We start from the raw sequence: 13,512 nt of genomic DNA on the forward strand, positions 1-13,512 counted from the left end.
TTGTTGTTTGCACTTCTACGTCACTTAAGAGGCTACATACTAAAGTCTTCTAGAAAACTCAACGCTTCAAAATCAAGAGATCTAGATAGTTTCTCTAGAAAAATGAAGAGAGAGGGGGGAGTTTTTATCATTTTACTAGATTTTTTCACTTACCTCATTTAATATACGTAGACTCTTATTTAAAGAGTTTTCACACTCAAAAGTTAAATAACTTCTTATTTAACACCCATGTGAAGACAACTTGGTCATGGGATTTATCCACTACCAATATATGTATTAAGAGAAATGATAGCTACAGTCGTGAGTGTGCAAGCGCCACACAATCACTTTGAAAAAAGTGAATATATGCGGGACGAGTATGAAAAAAAAAATTAATTTTTAAATAGTAGATCCTACACTTTTTCAAAACGACTGCATGATATTTGTGCACTCCACGACTGTATGCAGCATTACTTAATATTAATACGAATGATCTTTTGATCCAATAGTAGTACTAGTCAGCTTATCTTTTGGTCGATATGGATTGAGCACCTAATCTTAGCTCCTTGCAACCTAATCTTATTAATTTCTCTTTTAATTAATTAGCATCAAAGATCAGTACGTTAATTTCTCATGAGATGCAGATCAGTTAATATATATAATTAATTACCAGAAAGTACGTACATCTAATAATTATAAGCCATTTGTGGCCATGTTAATTATAATCACAAAGAAGAAGGAAAAAGTAAGCTAGGGCCGGTGGCAATTAACGAGAAAGATTAAAAAAAAAAAAAAAGGCAAATTACATTAAAAAAAAAAAAAAAGAACATATTAATTAATAACTACTTCAATATTATTGTCACATTAACAACCTTAATTGATGTAAAAGAAGAGCATAAAATTACATGACTTGAAATAGCAAAAGCAGGCCTGGAAATAACATGAATCTGACCTAAAGCAAAACCAAAAAATTGAGGGCACTCAAGGGCAGACAGTAATTATTAGAAACAAAGAGGTACAGTAATAATAATGGTGCATATTTTTCGCAATTACAGTTCCTTTTTTCAGAGAATAGATAGGCTTAAAAGCACTTCCTCCCAGCCCCACCAGTACTTCAGTTACTTAATTTGTGGACCACCCAAATTGTCCTATAAGGTGAAGATATTGTTTCTGGTCTATATATATATAAAAGGATGTGGTTTTCTTCTAAATGCTGATCTCTTGCTTTCTAGGATTCTTATAAGTTGGCAATTGGTATCTATCTGGTGGCCTCATGAAGGAAACACTAAGGTACTTGGCAGGAATTGCAGGCCCAAGTGGTTATGGCTCAAACTCAACTGCAGAGCAAGTCACAGAAGATTCCTCTTGCTGTGTTTCTTCCCGTTTAACTGCAATAATCACTGGTTAGTCTGATCATCAAGCTAATGATATTCTCTAACCACAATATATTATAAACTCTGTGGTAGTCGAAACACGCTAGCAAGCTATTGTTTCACTGATTATTGCATGGGATCAGATGTTTCATGCATCATATTAATTTGCAGTTTGCTCTAATGTTAAGGCTCTGCTCTCTCTCTCTCTCTCTCTCTCTCTCTCTCCCCCCTCCCCCAGGTTTCTGCTGACTTCACAGATTCATGGAAGTCATGTTCAATATTACTTCCATGTATCGTTTCTCTTTCCTTTTGTTGATCGATCTTCTTCATCAATTATCTTAAAAACAGTAAATTTTATCTGACTTTCCCAAAAAGTCTCAGGAATAATTTACCAAATTTAATGGGCGGGTACACACACTGAGCATGTTTTCATGTATTCTTTTTCTTATAAGGTTTTCTCTGAAGAAAACATTTGGTCAGAGGATAGATAACTTGTAATATTTGTCTGAAACGTAAATATATTCTCCCTCCAATCAGTAAACTTGGATGGGGTTCTAAATATAGTAGTGGTTCTTTTTGGCTGTACCAGGATATGGATTTTTGTCTCTTTTGCATAGGATGAGTCGCATGTCACATTCAAATTCCCATGCATAAATTAATTAATTACTAAAAGCTTTTTGGGTTTTTGGTATTTGATGATCTGTTAAGGGGCAACGTCAGGGATTGGAGTTGAAACTGCGAGGGTCTTAGCAAAGAGAGGTGTGAGGGTCGTAATTCCAGCAAGGGATCTAAGGAGGGCAGCTGAATTGAAGGAGGAGATTCAAAAGGAGAGTCCTCACGCTGAGATCATATTGTTGGAGATTGATTTGAGCTCCCTAACTTCTGTAAAGAGATTTTGTTCCGAGTTCTTGTCACTAGAGTTACCCCTTAACATTCTCATGTGAGTATGCATGTTCATCTTTTCCTAGCTAGCTCTTTGTGTGTGTGTGTGTGTTTGTGTGAGAGAGAGATTTGGAGTTCTGAAATAGTGAAAGAAAATTTTTTTTTTTTTTTTTTGGCAGAAACAATGCTGGAATATTCTCTCAGAATTTGGAGTTCTCTGAAGACAAAATCGAGATGACGTTTGCTACCAATTACTTGGGTAATTTATTTATAATTGACAAATATGTAGTTTTAAGAACAAAGAACCTTAATCGAGCAATGACATTTTTTTTTTTTTTTTTTTTGCTAGCTTAACCCAATAAGAACAAGCTGTGGGGCCTCTGTATTTCAAATGCCATTATTTAAGCGAAATTATAAAATGAAAAAAATAAAATAAAATATAAAACTTTTTTGTACAAAAAAAAAAGAAAGAAAGAAGGAAAATAACACACCCTCCAACATCTTTAGTGTGTATATATATATATATATATAATGTAATGATCATTATTTGAATTATTTTGGGCATGCAGGACATTTTTTAATAACAGAAATGCTGGTGGAGAAAATGGTAGAAACAGCGGACAAGACAGGCATCCAAGGAAGAATCATAAATGTTACTTCGGTTATTCATAGCTGGGTGAAGAGAGATGAATTTTCCTTCAATCAAATGCTCAATCCAAAGAAGTAATATTTCTCACTTTTCTTGTCGTTTTTCTTTCTATAATACGACACCTACGTACAATCTCTCTCAAGCAAGTACCCTAAACTCCATAAAGTAATAATACACACCAAACATATATCTTTTACAATTAATTTCATAATTCTATGTGTTCTTATAAATAGAATGTAGTTATATAAAATTTCAATTTAAAAATAATCAAAAATTTGATATTTTTTATTACATAATTCTATTAAATTAGTTGATTTAATATAGATCATGTGAAAAAAAAAAAACTCTTTTTAGTCAAGACAGGCTCAGGAGACATCACTTTTTCAGTCTCAAAACATAAAAAAACTAGTTGCCATTATTTGAGTATCGGTGTCGACCCACAAGACCCCTAAACACCAATAGAATTGTCGGAAGTACTGTGATTCATAAGACAATACTGGTACCTTAGCTAAGCAGCTTGCCCCTTTCTTCTTGGTAATCAATCATATGAGACAGACAGGAGTCCCAGCTTGTACCAAAACCTGACTGCTTGAATTTAGTAATATTTACAATACAAGAATATATGACATTGCTGGATATGATGAACTTTTAGAAAACAAAATTCATGCCTATTTCTGATTTTATGCAGCTATAATGGGACTCTATCATATGCTCAGTCAAAATTGGCTAACATATTGCATGTTAAGGAAATGTCAAGACACTTGAAGGTAAGAGTCAAGATTGGTTTTATTCATGTTCCCTTTTCCTAATTTGTGAGAAAGATCTCTTAGAGAGAGCATTTTCATTTGGATTATGGATATGCAAGTCCACTGCTGAAATGTTTCTTGGAATCTTGCAGGCAAGGAATGCAAGGGTAACTATCAATGCAGTACATCCAGGCATTGTGAAGACAGGAATCATTAGAGCTCATAAGGGCTTTATAACAGGCATGAATCAATTACATAGTCTTTGGCTACAATTCAAGGTGCAATCCTATTCTAATATCTTACTAATTGTATATGCAGATTCTTTGTATTTCATTGCATCCAAGTTACTAAAGTCAACATCTCAGGTATGTCTCCATGCATTCCTGCTAGAGAGTTCTTTAGCATGATCGATATATCGCGATATGAGTATTGATGTTATGGTACTTGAAATGTTTCTGCAGGGTGCATCCACCACATGCTATGTTGCTCTCAGCCCACAATTAGAAGGGGTGACAGGGAAATACTTTGAAGACTGCAATGAGAGTAACTGCTCAAGTCTAGCAAATGATGAATCTGAAGCACAAAAACTATTGCAGCGCACTCGAGCTCTGATTAATAAGCAATTAGGCCAACCAGCAGCTTAAAATATATCTTATTCTGTAAATTTAGAGCCTTAGGAGTCTTGTGTTACAAATATTAAAAGCAGTCAGAGAAGCCTACTAATAGGTGACCACCTAAAATACATAATACAATAAAGGGGCTTGAGAACTATACCCTTCTCATCACCTCTAAAGGTTATGGTCCTCCAACTCTAGGCTTATTCAATAATTGAAATATGATAATTATACAAAAGTCGTCCCTGATTGCTTGGCAAAGACCAGGAAATGGACAACAATAACAAATAAATTGAAAGATATGTAAGTGCATGAACTAGTTAACCACCAAAGCAGAATATGACAAACTAGAACTAATTATTGTCAGCTCAAAAGCATGGCATAATTCTTGAGTAAATAGCATTTATTACACAAAATTAATCAACTTCAAGCCATTCGATATCAATATTTATGTGGACATTCATGTTACTTACAAAGATGCCAAATATATTACAAGGAACAAGTTTAAAGGAACTTATTTGAACACAAAGGTCAAGAATCAACAAGAATGACTTTCTTAGAGCTCCTAACCGATAAAAAGGAAATGCAGATCATAGGATGGCAAACCATCCAATTCTCGCTCAGACTAGAGAATAGGGAACATCAAGTTTGAACTTTGAACCCAAATTCTTCTCTTTGTCCATTTTCACCACTTATGCAAAATGATACAACAAAAATGCTATAAGCACAGAATCCGTGCGCACGGGCAAGACTCATGAACCGTGGATTAACTAATTGAAAAATTGTACTTCTCAAAATAATAATATAAATACAGAGTAGGTTCCAACCCCTCCACCTCCTTTTATCGTCCAGACTTTGACTCAATATAACTCGATCCCCCAAACTGTCACCTATTGTCACTTACTGAAACTTTGACCTAATACAACTCAATCCCGCCAGCCATCATCCCTTTATCACTTACCCTTAAATAACACACATGTTAACAGCACTTATCATGCATGTGAGGTGAAGTGATAATTAGATGATCGGTTGCAAGAATGAGTTCTATCGAGTCAAAGTTTAAGGGAAGAATTGGCAATGAAGTAATTGAGTTAACTAAGAAATACATGTAAGAGTTGTATCAGCAGTTAAAATCTGATAATTAGATTAAAACAAAGTACACCGTACAGAATTCTGGGAACATAAAATGGTGAGGCTGTCATCTGTTTCTAAACGGCAAACACTTGTATGTTGTGCTTTGCATGTCAATCGTGAACCGGCCTGAGTCATGAGTTATGACTAGCTGAGAGCTTACGGCCCGAGGTGTATGTTGAATCAATTTTGATGTGATATAACAGCCACCATCTTCATATATAAACCTGCAGCAAAACGTTGTTAGCACCATCATAATATTATGAATGATATATTCATATGTATTATTCTACAACCTTGTGAGCAACACCTATAATTTATTGTTCTAGCTACTAATTTTCAAATATGGTAAGCAAAGCCAGGAACAATTGAGTTTGCAGATAGACAGCAAAATCAGACCAAGGTCGCCAGCTGACCCAAACAAAGCAGATTAGATTTCGCTAAAACCCAACTATCAAGAATTCTGCCTAATTTCTACATACATGAACTTCAAATATTTCTAAGGTGCTACCTAATGGAAACAAATTGACAATTTAGGTGATTCTGAATTGGCAAAAATCAATCTGACAAAAAGCAGCCCATCACCAGTAAATAAACAATTTGGCAACTTAGCTTATTCTTAATACAGCAATCATACAAATAATATTATTATATTCCCTTTGGATCAGACTTTCCACAGTTAAAATCCTCCCTAAGGCAATTATCCCAAAACTAAATTAAGAAAAGAAAAGAAAGATAGCCACTTTCTGGGACTTTACTTCCTGAGATACTCTTCTAGGAAAATTGCACATTCAAACCTCATAAATCCCCGTAGTGAGAATGTAGATGAAATTGACATCCACACTTTAAGCTTCCAATGTAATCTATCAACCCTCTGTGTGTGTGTGTTTTCGTTAAATGGGCTATCAATCATTTTCAAGATACCTTCAAACGAGGGGAACATCTAACAGATGATGCTGATCCTGGAGACAAAACATCAGGTTTCATCACTCTTGCATGGAGTACTTTCTTAGGTCTATTGCCTTCTCCATGTTGAACACGATGGTCACTGGATTCACTTCTGTCAGTTGACACGGACAAAACTGGAGCCGACATAGAGATCATGGAAGACTCTTGATGACCAGTAGTTGATTGAGGCAAAAACCCTGGCAAATCACAAATGGCACCATGATCATAAGAAGATGAACCTCAATGGAACAGAGAGTAACCCAACCATCAAATTTTCTAAGGTATCGTAATTATATACAATACATGCAAGGAAAGATGCTGCATGTATGTCAGCAATACAGGTTAAATAATTAGAATTTGGCTATTTGATTACTGGAATGGGATAATTATAGAGAAGCAAGTCCTCACTTTTGAGTCGATATCATTTGTCAGGCATGCGGTATGCCACGTAGGATGCAAGAAATAAGATTTTACCTTGAGCCATAGCTTCTTGAAACTTCTCCCTCATGATTCTGACAAATTTGAATAAACCATTGGTTCTGTTCAATTCATGGATCAACTCTTTGGTGTCATTCAAGTGTATATCACAATCTAACACTACACAACAGAGAATATACAGCACCTTGAAATCAAAATCAATGGAATATATTTAATTTTACAACATGAACAATAACGGGACTGAATTACTTACAGGTGTAAGTATCATATGCATATCGAATGGTGAAAGAGTACTTCTCATTTGGGTTTTTTGGATTAATGTTCTTGAATGTAAATTTTACCCCTAAAGAAAAGAAAACTTGTAAGAAAATGGCTATTGACAATACAGAAAATAAATATTCCAGAGTTCAATTACCATGTCCGCCTTCGACATGGAAACCAAGAACTCTATTATACCACAAAGTTGCATCTTGTGCTTGAGCTTTACATTCAACTTCTTTGTTACTCCTATCTTCAAATGCTGCCAGAGCTGTTTATAGTACAAAATGGGGGAAAGTAAACTATGATACCCTTTCCTCTGCAGTTCCAGGTTCATTAACAAAGCTACATTTCAATGTTGACAGACGATTTTGGAAAGAAGAAAAAATAATAAGGGAAGAAATACAGAACAAATGCCAAGATACATAAGCATATTGTTTGGTTTCATTATGTTCAATATAGCATTTCAACACTTACAAACCACATATATTACCTATTGACAGCTCAAACTACACTGATTAACATCTTGCTACTTTCCTTCTAAATTAAGGAAATAAACATATTTGCCACTGGACAGTCTGAAACTATAAATAACATGGACAACTTAAGTATCAATGTCTCTACACGAGCAATTCAAAAAGTGTTTGCAACTGAATGCTAATGAGATTGTTCGTGGATGTACAAGTCCATGCCACATTAACTGCAATTCCTCATTCATACACAGTGTAGCAGGACACAAGTTGGCACCAAAATTGAAAAATCAAAAATCAAAACGGTATGGTGGCACCTAATTGTTATCAAGGAAGCGATATTCATACACTTCTAGAATGCTAATGAGACGCAGGAAGAAGACAATTACAATCATTCTTATGAGCTCATACCAATAAATAAGGTATTTCTCTGGATAGGGAAAAAAAAAAATTTGATAAGTAATAAGAGAACTTTATTGACAAGTAAATAGGTATAACCCAAGTACACAGGAAGTATATAAGAAAAAACACCTAAATACAAGCTAGGAACTAGAATAGGCTAAAAGAAAATCATTATCTCCATTCAATACAAGAGCCTTTTCCCAAATACACAAAGTTCTAAAGAAAAACTCTCTTAAGTTCTCCCATCGAGCGTTCTCTATCTTCAAAGCACCACCCAATCCTTTCCAACCATAAGCACCACATCAAACATGAAGGGATCATCTTCCATATGGCAACAATGCAATGACTCCCCTTAAAACCTTGCCAACAAAAAGATCCACCACTTGTTTAGGCATCACCCAAGCAATACCTGTCCTACCAAAAATCTCATCCCCCAAAGTCTTATCCACCTCACAATGATGAAATACGCAGTCAACGCCATCTTTCTTACACTTCAAATAACACATACTTGTTTAAAAAAGTTAAAATTTGAGGATAATGAAGTAAATAAAATTTTGTTTTGACTAAATTAATATACTTCAAATCCAATGTTAACAAGTGGTAAAACCATCACAAGGCTGTCTCCCACAAAGTATAGTCCTCACAGCCATAAAACCACAAACTAAAACCAACTCCCAAAACAATAATTCTCACACCATTGAGACCTGACAATGATATTCCCACAGACAATTCTTTTCTACGGACCACTTCAACTGGGGAATTCAATGATGAGGTGAAAGAAAAGCAATATGGCTTAATTTGAATTGAAATCATGATCCATACATGACATATAGCTTCATCAAATGATAGATAAGCCTCCCATCAAAAGTGACAAGGTTACTCCTTCCTCATATGAGCCCCAAAAATAAAAAGCTAAAAAACTCACAAGGGGTGAATCAAGCATCTTGGGATGGGTAGTAGAGTTAACTCTATGCCAGAACATTGTATTTTGGCACCCCCAAATTACTACCATCTTTGAAAAAAGATGCACCCTAAACTATCAAAATTGTCAATTTGCACCCCAACTATCAAATTTTGGCAACTTGCATGCTCAGTTAGAGTCCAACCATTAGAGATTGTGTAGGTATCCTATCTCTCATCAATTTGAACTGTTGAAATTATCTTAACCAAGGGTGCAAAATTTTAAGCTGAAAATTGTTTTTTTTCAGTAGTTAAAGGTGCAAAAATTAAATTAAAAGAAAAACCATGGTAGTTTGAAAGCAAAAGGTTTATTTTTCCAAAATATATTAATAGAGAAAGGGGAAGAGTGTAACTCCCTGTAACTCCTACATTAAGTGGGTAAAATATGATAAAATACGCTCAGTGCCAAATTCCACATTGGTTTGTTATTAGATGTTACTTGTCTTTATAATGTTTTCGAGGGGGGACGTAATTCAATAGGGAAGAGATCTAATTGTAACCTCAACCAACTCTTCTAGAGTATAAATCCAAGCGTGGCATGGGCCCTCCACATTGGGATTTGGGTGAGGGATATTGCAAATGAGTATGGTAAAGGTGAATCAAGTCCCATATTGGGTGAGTGAAGTATGATATAGATAAATGAGTGATAAAATGCATTGAGTGCCATGCCCCACATTGACTAGACTTTATAATCATTCCAAAGGTTTCTAAGTATAACCTTGAGTTGTTCTTTTAAATCATAGACCCATATGTGACTTTAATGTGACTTTAAGTTTTTCTTTGGTCTTCATAAATAATTTCATTTTATTACAAAAGTTAAATTTATTTTTCTTAAGGCCAACCCCTTGGCCCAAGTGGTGAAGGTCTTGGTCTTGGGGTATCACTCCCTTCAAGGTCCAAGGTTCAACACCTCATGGGTGCAAACAATCCTTTGGGGCCACACCCCCTGGTGAAAAGCTAGTGATTTAAGCAGTTCCGTGTAGAGAAACTTCCAAGGGTACGGTGCACGAGACCGGGGTTTACTCTGCAGGATTGGGTCCGAAGGGCCCTTGCCTTGGAGAGGTTCCCCTACATAAAAAAATAAAAAAATATATAATATATATATCTTAAGGCCTAACTTGAAATTGACAGGTACGCATATATTGGTTTAATAAAAAAAAAAAAAAAAGGAATAGAATTATCTCCTGGAACAAAAAGGGAAAAATAAACTCAAATAAGACCAGAAAAAATAAAAGGAATTGTAATTTGTTACTGCTCAAAATGGGGAAAAAGGTATCTGATCCTACACATGAAAAACCTGCACATTATTCCTACAAGTGAAAAACTGTTCAGAGGTTGATATTGTTGGTCCTACGGAACTAGAAGTATTTGTTTCATATGGTCTTAACTGAACATTCGCCGCTTGCATAGAAGTTCTTTGTTGATAAGTACTTGCATACAAATTCAAAATTATACTAGTTGGTTTGCAGAAAACATCAAAAGCAAAATTACTTTCTACGTACAAGCACCGTATAAAACCAGTTGTTTTTTCAGGATCGGCCGATAGTTCAATGTTATCTGAACTTTACACAAAAATTATATACTTGGTATGAACCTACAAAATTCATGAACAGAGTACAAATCAAGCAACAAGATGAGAGGGAAGTACCTAGAAATTGTTGAGATATAATTGCGGCATATTCATCCCTATTAGCCCTCTGCTCTAGCACGCTTCTTCTAAGCTCTTCTACTCTTGCCTTTTGAGCAGCAATAGCATCCATTTTCGCCATCCTCTCAGCTTCTTTACGGGTCTTCACTACATTAGAAGAGTAACGAAGAAAATAAATTGACAACAAAAACACATACACAAAGTTTAAACCTTGAAGAGAATTACTTCCTGTTTTCAAAGAAATAGACACTAACCATTTATACAAGTGACAATACAGAAAAGCTCAAAAATAAATTCGAAACTACACAGCATAAAAGATTGCGGATTTTCTATCAACTTGAGAAGCAGAGGCATATACCTGCTAGTGCTTTCACCAAATCATCCTCCGCCAGTCTCAGCTTAGCTTTAACCTCCCCTATTTTTCCTAAATGATAAAATCAAATGAAACTAGAATCTTTTAATCAATGTGAAAATATCGGTCCGCGAATGTTGCTTCTACTGAACGAAACCCTATCATATGATCCAAGAAAATAGTACAATCCCAGCCCACAATGTCGCAACCGAAAACGCTAAGTTTTTCAGAATCCCAAGGGAAACAGTCACAGGCCCTCATCTTTAATCAAGCAACAAACAAAAACATACGACCTTACCATGATTTTGGAAGGTTTCCCGCGCTGTAACCCCGATCAATTCCAGGGATTTCCGAAACGAAGCCGTTAGAGAATCCATCTTCTGCTGCTGAATCGGTATCTCTCCGTCGTAGATCAATCGCAGCGACTCCATCTTCCTCCGCACAGTGTCCTCTGCTTGGGTTTCCATATATGTACACAACACACGGTCTCAGAGTTTTGTATTTGAATGAATCATCTTTGCTTCTGGCCGCCATTTTCTATCCAATCACACCATCTTTACGGAAGGCGCGTGCTGACCAATGTTTTCAATACCGTTCTGGTTAAGATAATGAAATGAAATATTTTAATGTTGATATTATTTTGTATATCATTTTAGAATAATATTTTAATACTAATACCATATCGATACTATTTTATATACCATTTCAGAATAATTTATATCTAAATAAATTATGAGAAATACAAACATTAATTGTATTCTAAAATAATAATAAAATAAGTCATAAACTCAATACTTCTCAATACAAATCTTAACTTTCAAGTTACACCTAACATAAAGTTATAAACACTAATATTATCATAATAAAATTATTAACGTTACTATGTCATCAAAAAGACAATAAGGATCAAGATTCGACATGTTAATCAAAATATTTTCATCAATATCATCACCGTCATCAACATCAACACTAACACCAATATTATCGTTGTCTTCCTCATTTAGTGAGGCTAATGGCTCCTCAATACTTGTCCAATCCAAGTCTTCTCCATTAAGAAACTTAGATTCTTCACCTACCCATTCTTCTATCAAATTAATGTTTTCAAGATTGATTGGATCTAAAGCATCTCTTTCCTTTTTTATGCTTCTGTCAAAATAAAATCAAACATAAGTGAAAATGTTATATATTTTTTAACAGTGAAAACACTAATATTAAAAAAAATTTACCTCTCAGCTTAAAGTTATAACGAACAAATACTAAGTCATTCAAACGTTTATGCACTAATCTATTTATCTTATTCGAATGAATAAAATCAAATGTGCTCTAATTTCTCTCACATCTAGTTGCACTACAACATTGATTTAGTACTCGAATATCAAAATTTTGAAACGTTGGAGCCTCGCAACCAAATTGAGTCCACCATGCAACTATAACAATAATGCAATTATAAATTATTAATTAAATAAAAGTAAAAATAAAATAAGATAAAATTTAAAGTGCAAAGTCACTGTTTAACAAATGATATTGATAAATGATAATGCCTGGATTAATCTTATCATGCTGGCGGATTATTAAAGAATGTCCAAACTCACCTACTGCATTCTTATACAAGTCAAATTCTGCAATGATCTTGTCTTGATTATCGAGACCAAGTTCCATCTTCATAACATAGCTGTTGAAGCCTCTTACAACATTATTTTTATTTTTAAAGTTGGAGCTACAGTAAATTCCAGGGTTAAGAAAATAACCCACCGCATGTAATGGACTGTGAAGCTGCCTATCCCATCTTGAATCAATGATCCTGGTGAATGGACTGAATAAACTAACTTTGTTATTGCATCTTGCTTTTATGTTCTCTTTGGCTCTTTTCATTGCATCATACAAGTATCTCATTGTAGGCTTCTCATCCCCGTCAACAAGTCATAGAACACTAACCAAAGGCTCACTAACTTTAACAATAAATTGACATTGAGCTCAAAACTCTTTATCTTTTAAAACGATCTCAACTATCTCCTTCTTTATGTTGCTCTTAGAATGACTTGATGCAATCCATTTATCACAAGTAAACATTTGTTTGAATTCTTTCTTAAACAAGAGCAAGCATTGGATACTTAGAAAATTTGTCGCAAACCTTGTAATTGCAGAACACACAAATCATAACCTTTGGTAAAGTCTTTTCTCATTAATGCCAAAACCCAACCGTGGTTATAGATGAATTTTGTTATCTTTTTTGCATTTTTTATAGTATCATCAATAAGGGAAAAATATCTTGAATCAGAAAAATTCTCCAATATAAGTCTATGCAATGAGCTGCACATGGGGAACAGTAGAAAGAGCCATACTTCTGTTGTAACTTTTTTCCTACAGATTTATAACTTGCATCATTGTTCGCTATGAACTGTACAAGATTCTCAGCTTCAATTTCTTGAACAACTTTATCAAAGATATTAAACAATGTTTCAACATCTTTTCTAAGGCCAGATGTATCAACAGACTTCAAGAAAATTGTACCTTTCGGACAATAAACTAGAAAGTTGATTATTGATTGCTGCTTCTGGTTTGTCCAACCATCTGCCATTAGTGAACAACTAGTCTCATTCCAAACCTTCTTAATTTGTTGCAAATAATCTTGAACCTCATCCATAATCATCTTTAACAAATT

At 34.7% G+C, this 13,512-nt stretch overlaps 2 protein-coding genes across 3 annotated transcripts; one reads left to right on the forward strand and one right to left on the reverse strand.

Moving 5' to 3' along the window:
• The first annotated feature begins 1,063 nt into the window (after window positions 1-1,063).
• Window positions 1,064-4,752, forward strand: LOC121235206 (short-chain dehydrogenase TIC 32 B, chloroplastic). Of its 2 annotated transcripts, none has more exons than XM_041131504.1 (9): window positions 1,064-1,152; window positions 1,212-1,382; window positions 2,061-2,292; window positions 2,414-2,493; window positions 2,804-2,957; window positions 3,572-3,650; window positions 3,782-3,869; window positions 3,948-3,994; window positions 4,091-4,752. In XM_041131504.1, exons 2-9 carry the CDS (start codon window positions 1,253-1,255, stop codon window positions 4,271-4,273), a joined length of 993 nt encoding a protein of 330 aa, XP_040987438.1. In that variant the 5' UTR covers window positions 1,064-1,152; window positions 1,212-1,252; the 3' UTR covers window positions 4,274-4,752. The 2 variants fall into 2 exon arrangements, with proteins under 2 accessions (XP_040987438.1, XP_040987439.1); XM_041131505.1 differs by having other exon boundaries at window positions 1,118-1,134.
• Window positions 4,753-5,301: 549 nt separating this feature from the next.
• Window positions 5,302-11,427, reverse strand: LOC121235207 (kinetochore protein SPC25 homolog). Its single transcript, XM_041131506.1, has 8 exons — window positions 11,149-11,427; window positions 10,857-10,922; window positions 10,499-10,645; window positions 7,176-7,289; window positions 7,014-7,103; window positions 6,797-6,919; window positions 6,299-6,519; window positions 5,302-5,601 (listed from the first exon to the last, which is right to left on the reverse strand). The coding sequence occupies exons 1-8, from the start codon at window positions 11,315-11,317 to the stop codon at window positions 5,590-5,592; spliced, it is 942 nt and encodes a 313-aa protein (XP_040987440.1). The 5' UTR covers window positions 11,318-11,427; the 3' UTR covers window positions 5,302-5,589.
• Between the last annotated feature and the right edge of the window lie 2,085 nt (window positions 11,428-13,512).

Source organism: Juglans microcarpa x Juglans regia, chromosome 6D (assembly GCF_004785595.1).
Source record: "Juglans microcarpa x Juglans regia isolate MS1-56 chromosome 6D, Jm3101_v1.0, whole genome shotgun sequence".
NCBI lineage: Eukaryota > Viridiplantae > Streptophyta > Magnoliopsida > Fagales > Juglandaceae > Juglans > Juglans microcarpa x Juglans regia.

Bases quoted from the DNA above. Each gene is read 5' to 3' on its own strand.
- LOC121235206 (XM_041131504.1), top strand. From the start codon at position 1,253: ATGAAGGAAACACTAAGGTACTTGGCAGGAATTGCAGGCCCAAGTGGT. The intron at 2,494-2,803 runs GTAATTTATTTA...TTGGGCATGCAG, and splicing joins GTTTGCTACCAATTACTTGG to GACATTTTTTAATAACAGAA. The intron at 3,651-3,781 runs GTAAGAGTCAAG...GGAATCTTGCAG, and splicing joins AAATGTCAAGACACTTGAAG to GCAAGGAATGCAAGGGTAAC.
- LOC121235207 (XM_041131506.1), bottom strand. From the start codon at position 11,317: ATGGAAACCCAAGCAGAGGACACTGTGCGGAGGAAGATGGAGTCGCTG. The intron at 7,104-7,175 runs GTAATTGAACTC...TCTTTTCTTTAG, and splicing joins CCATGTCGAAGGCGGACATG to GGGTAAAATTTACATTCAAG. The intron at 6,520-6,796 runs GTAAAATCTTAT...GTGATTTGCCAG, and splicing joins TCAAGAAGCTATGGCTCAAG to GGTTTTTGCCTCAATCAACT.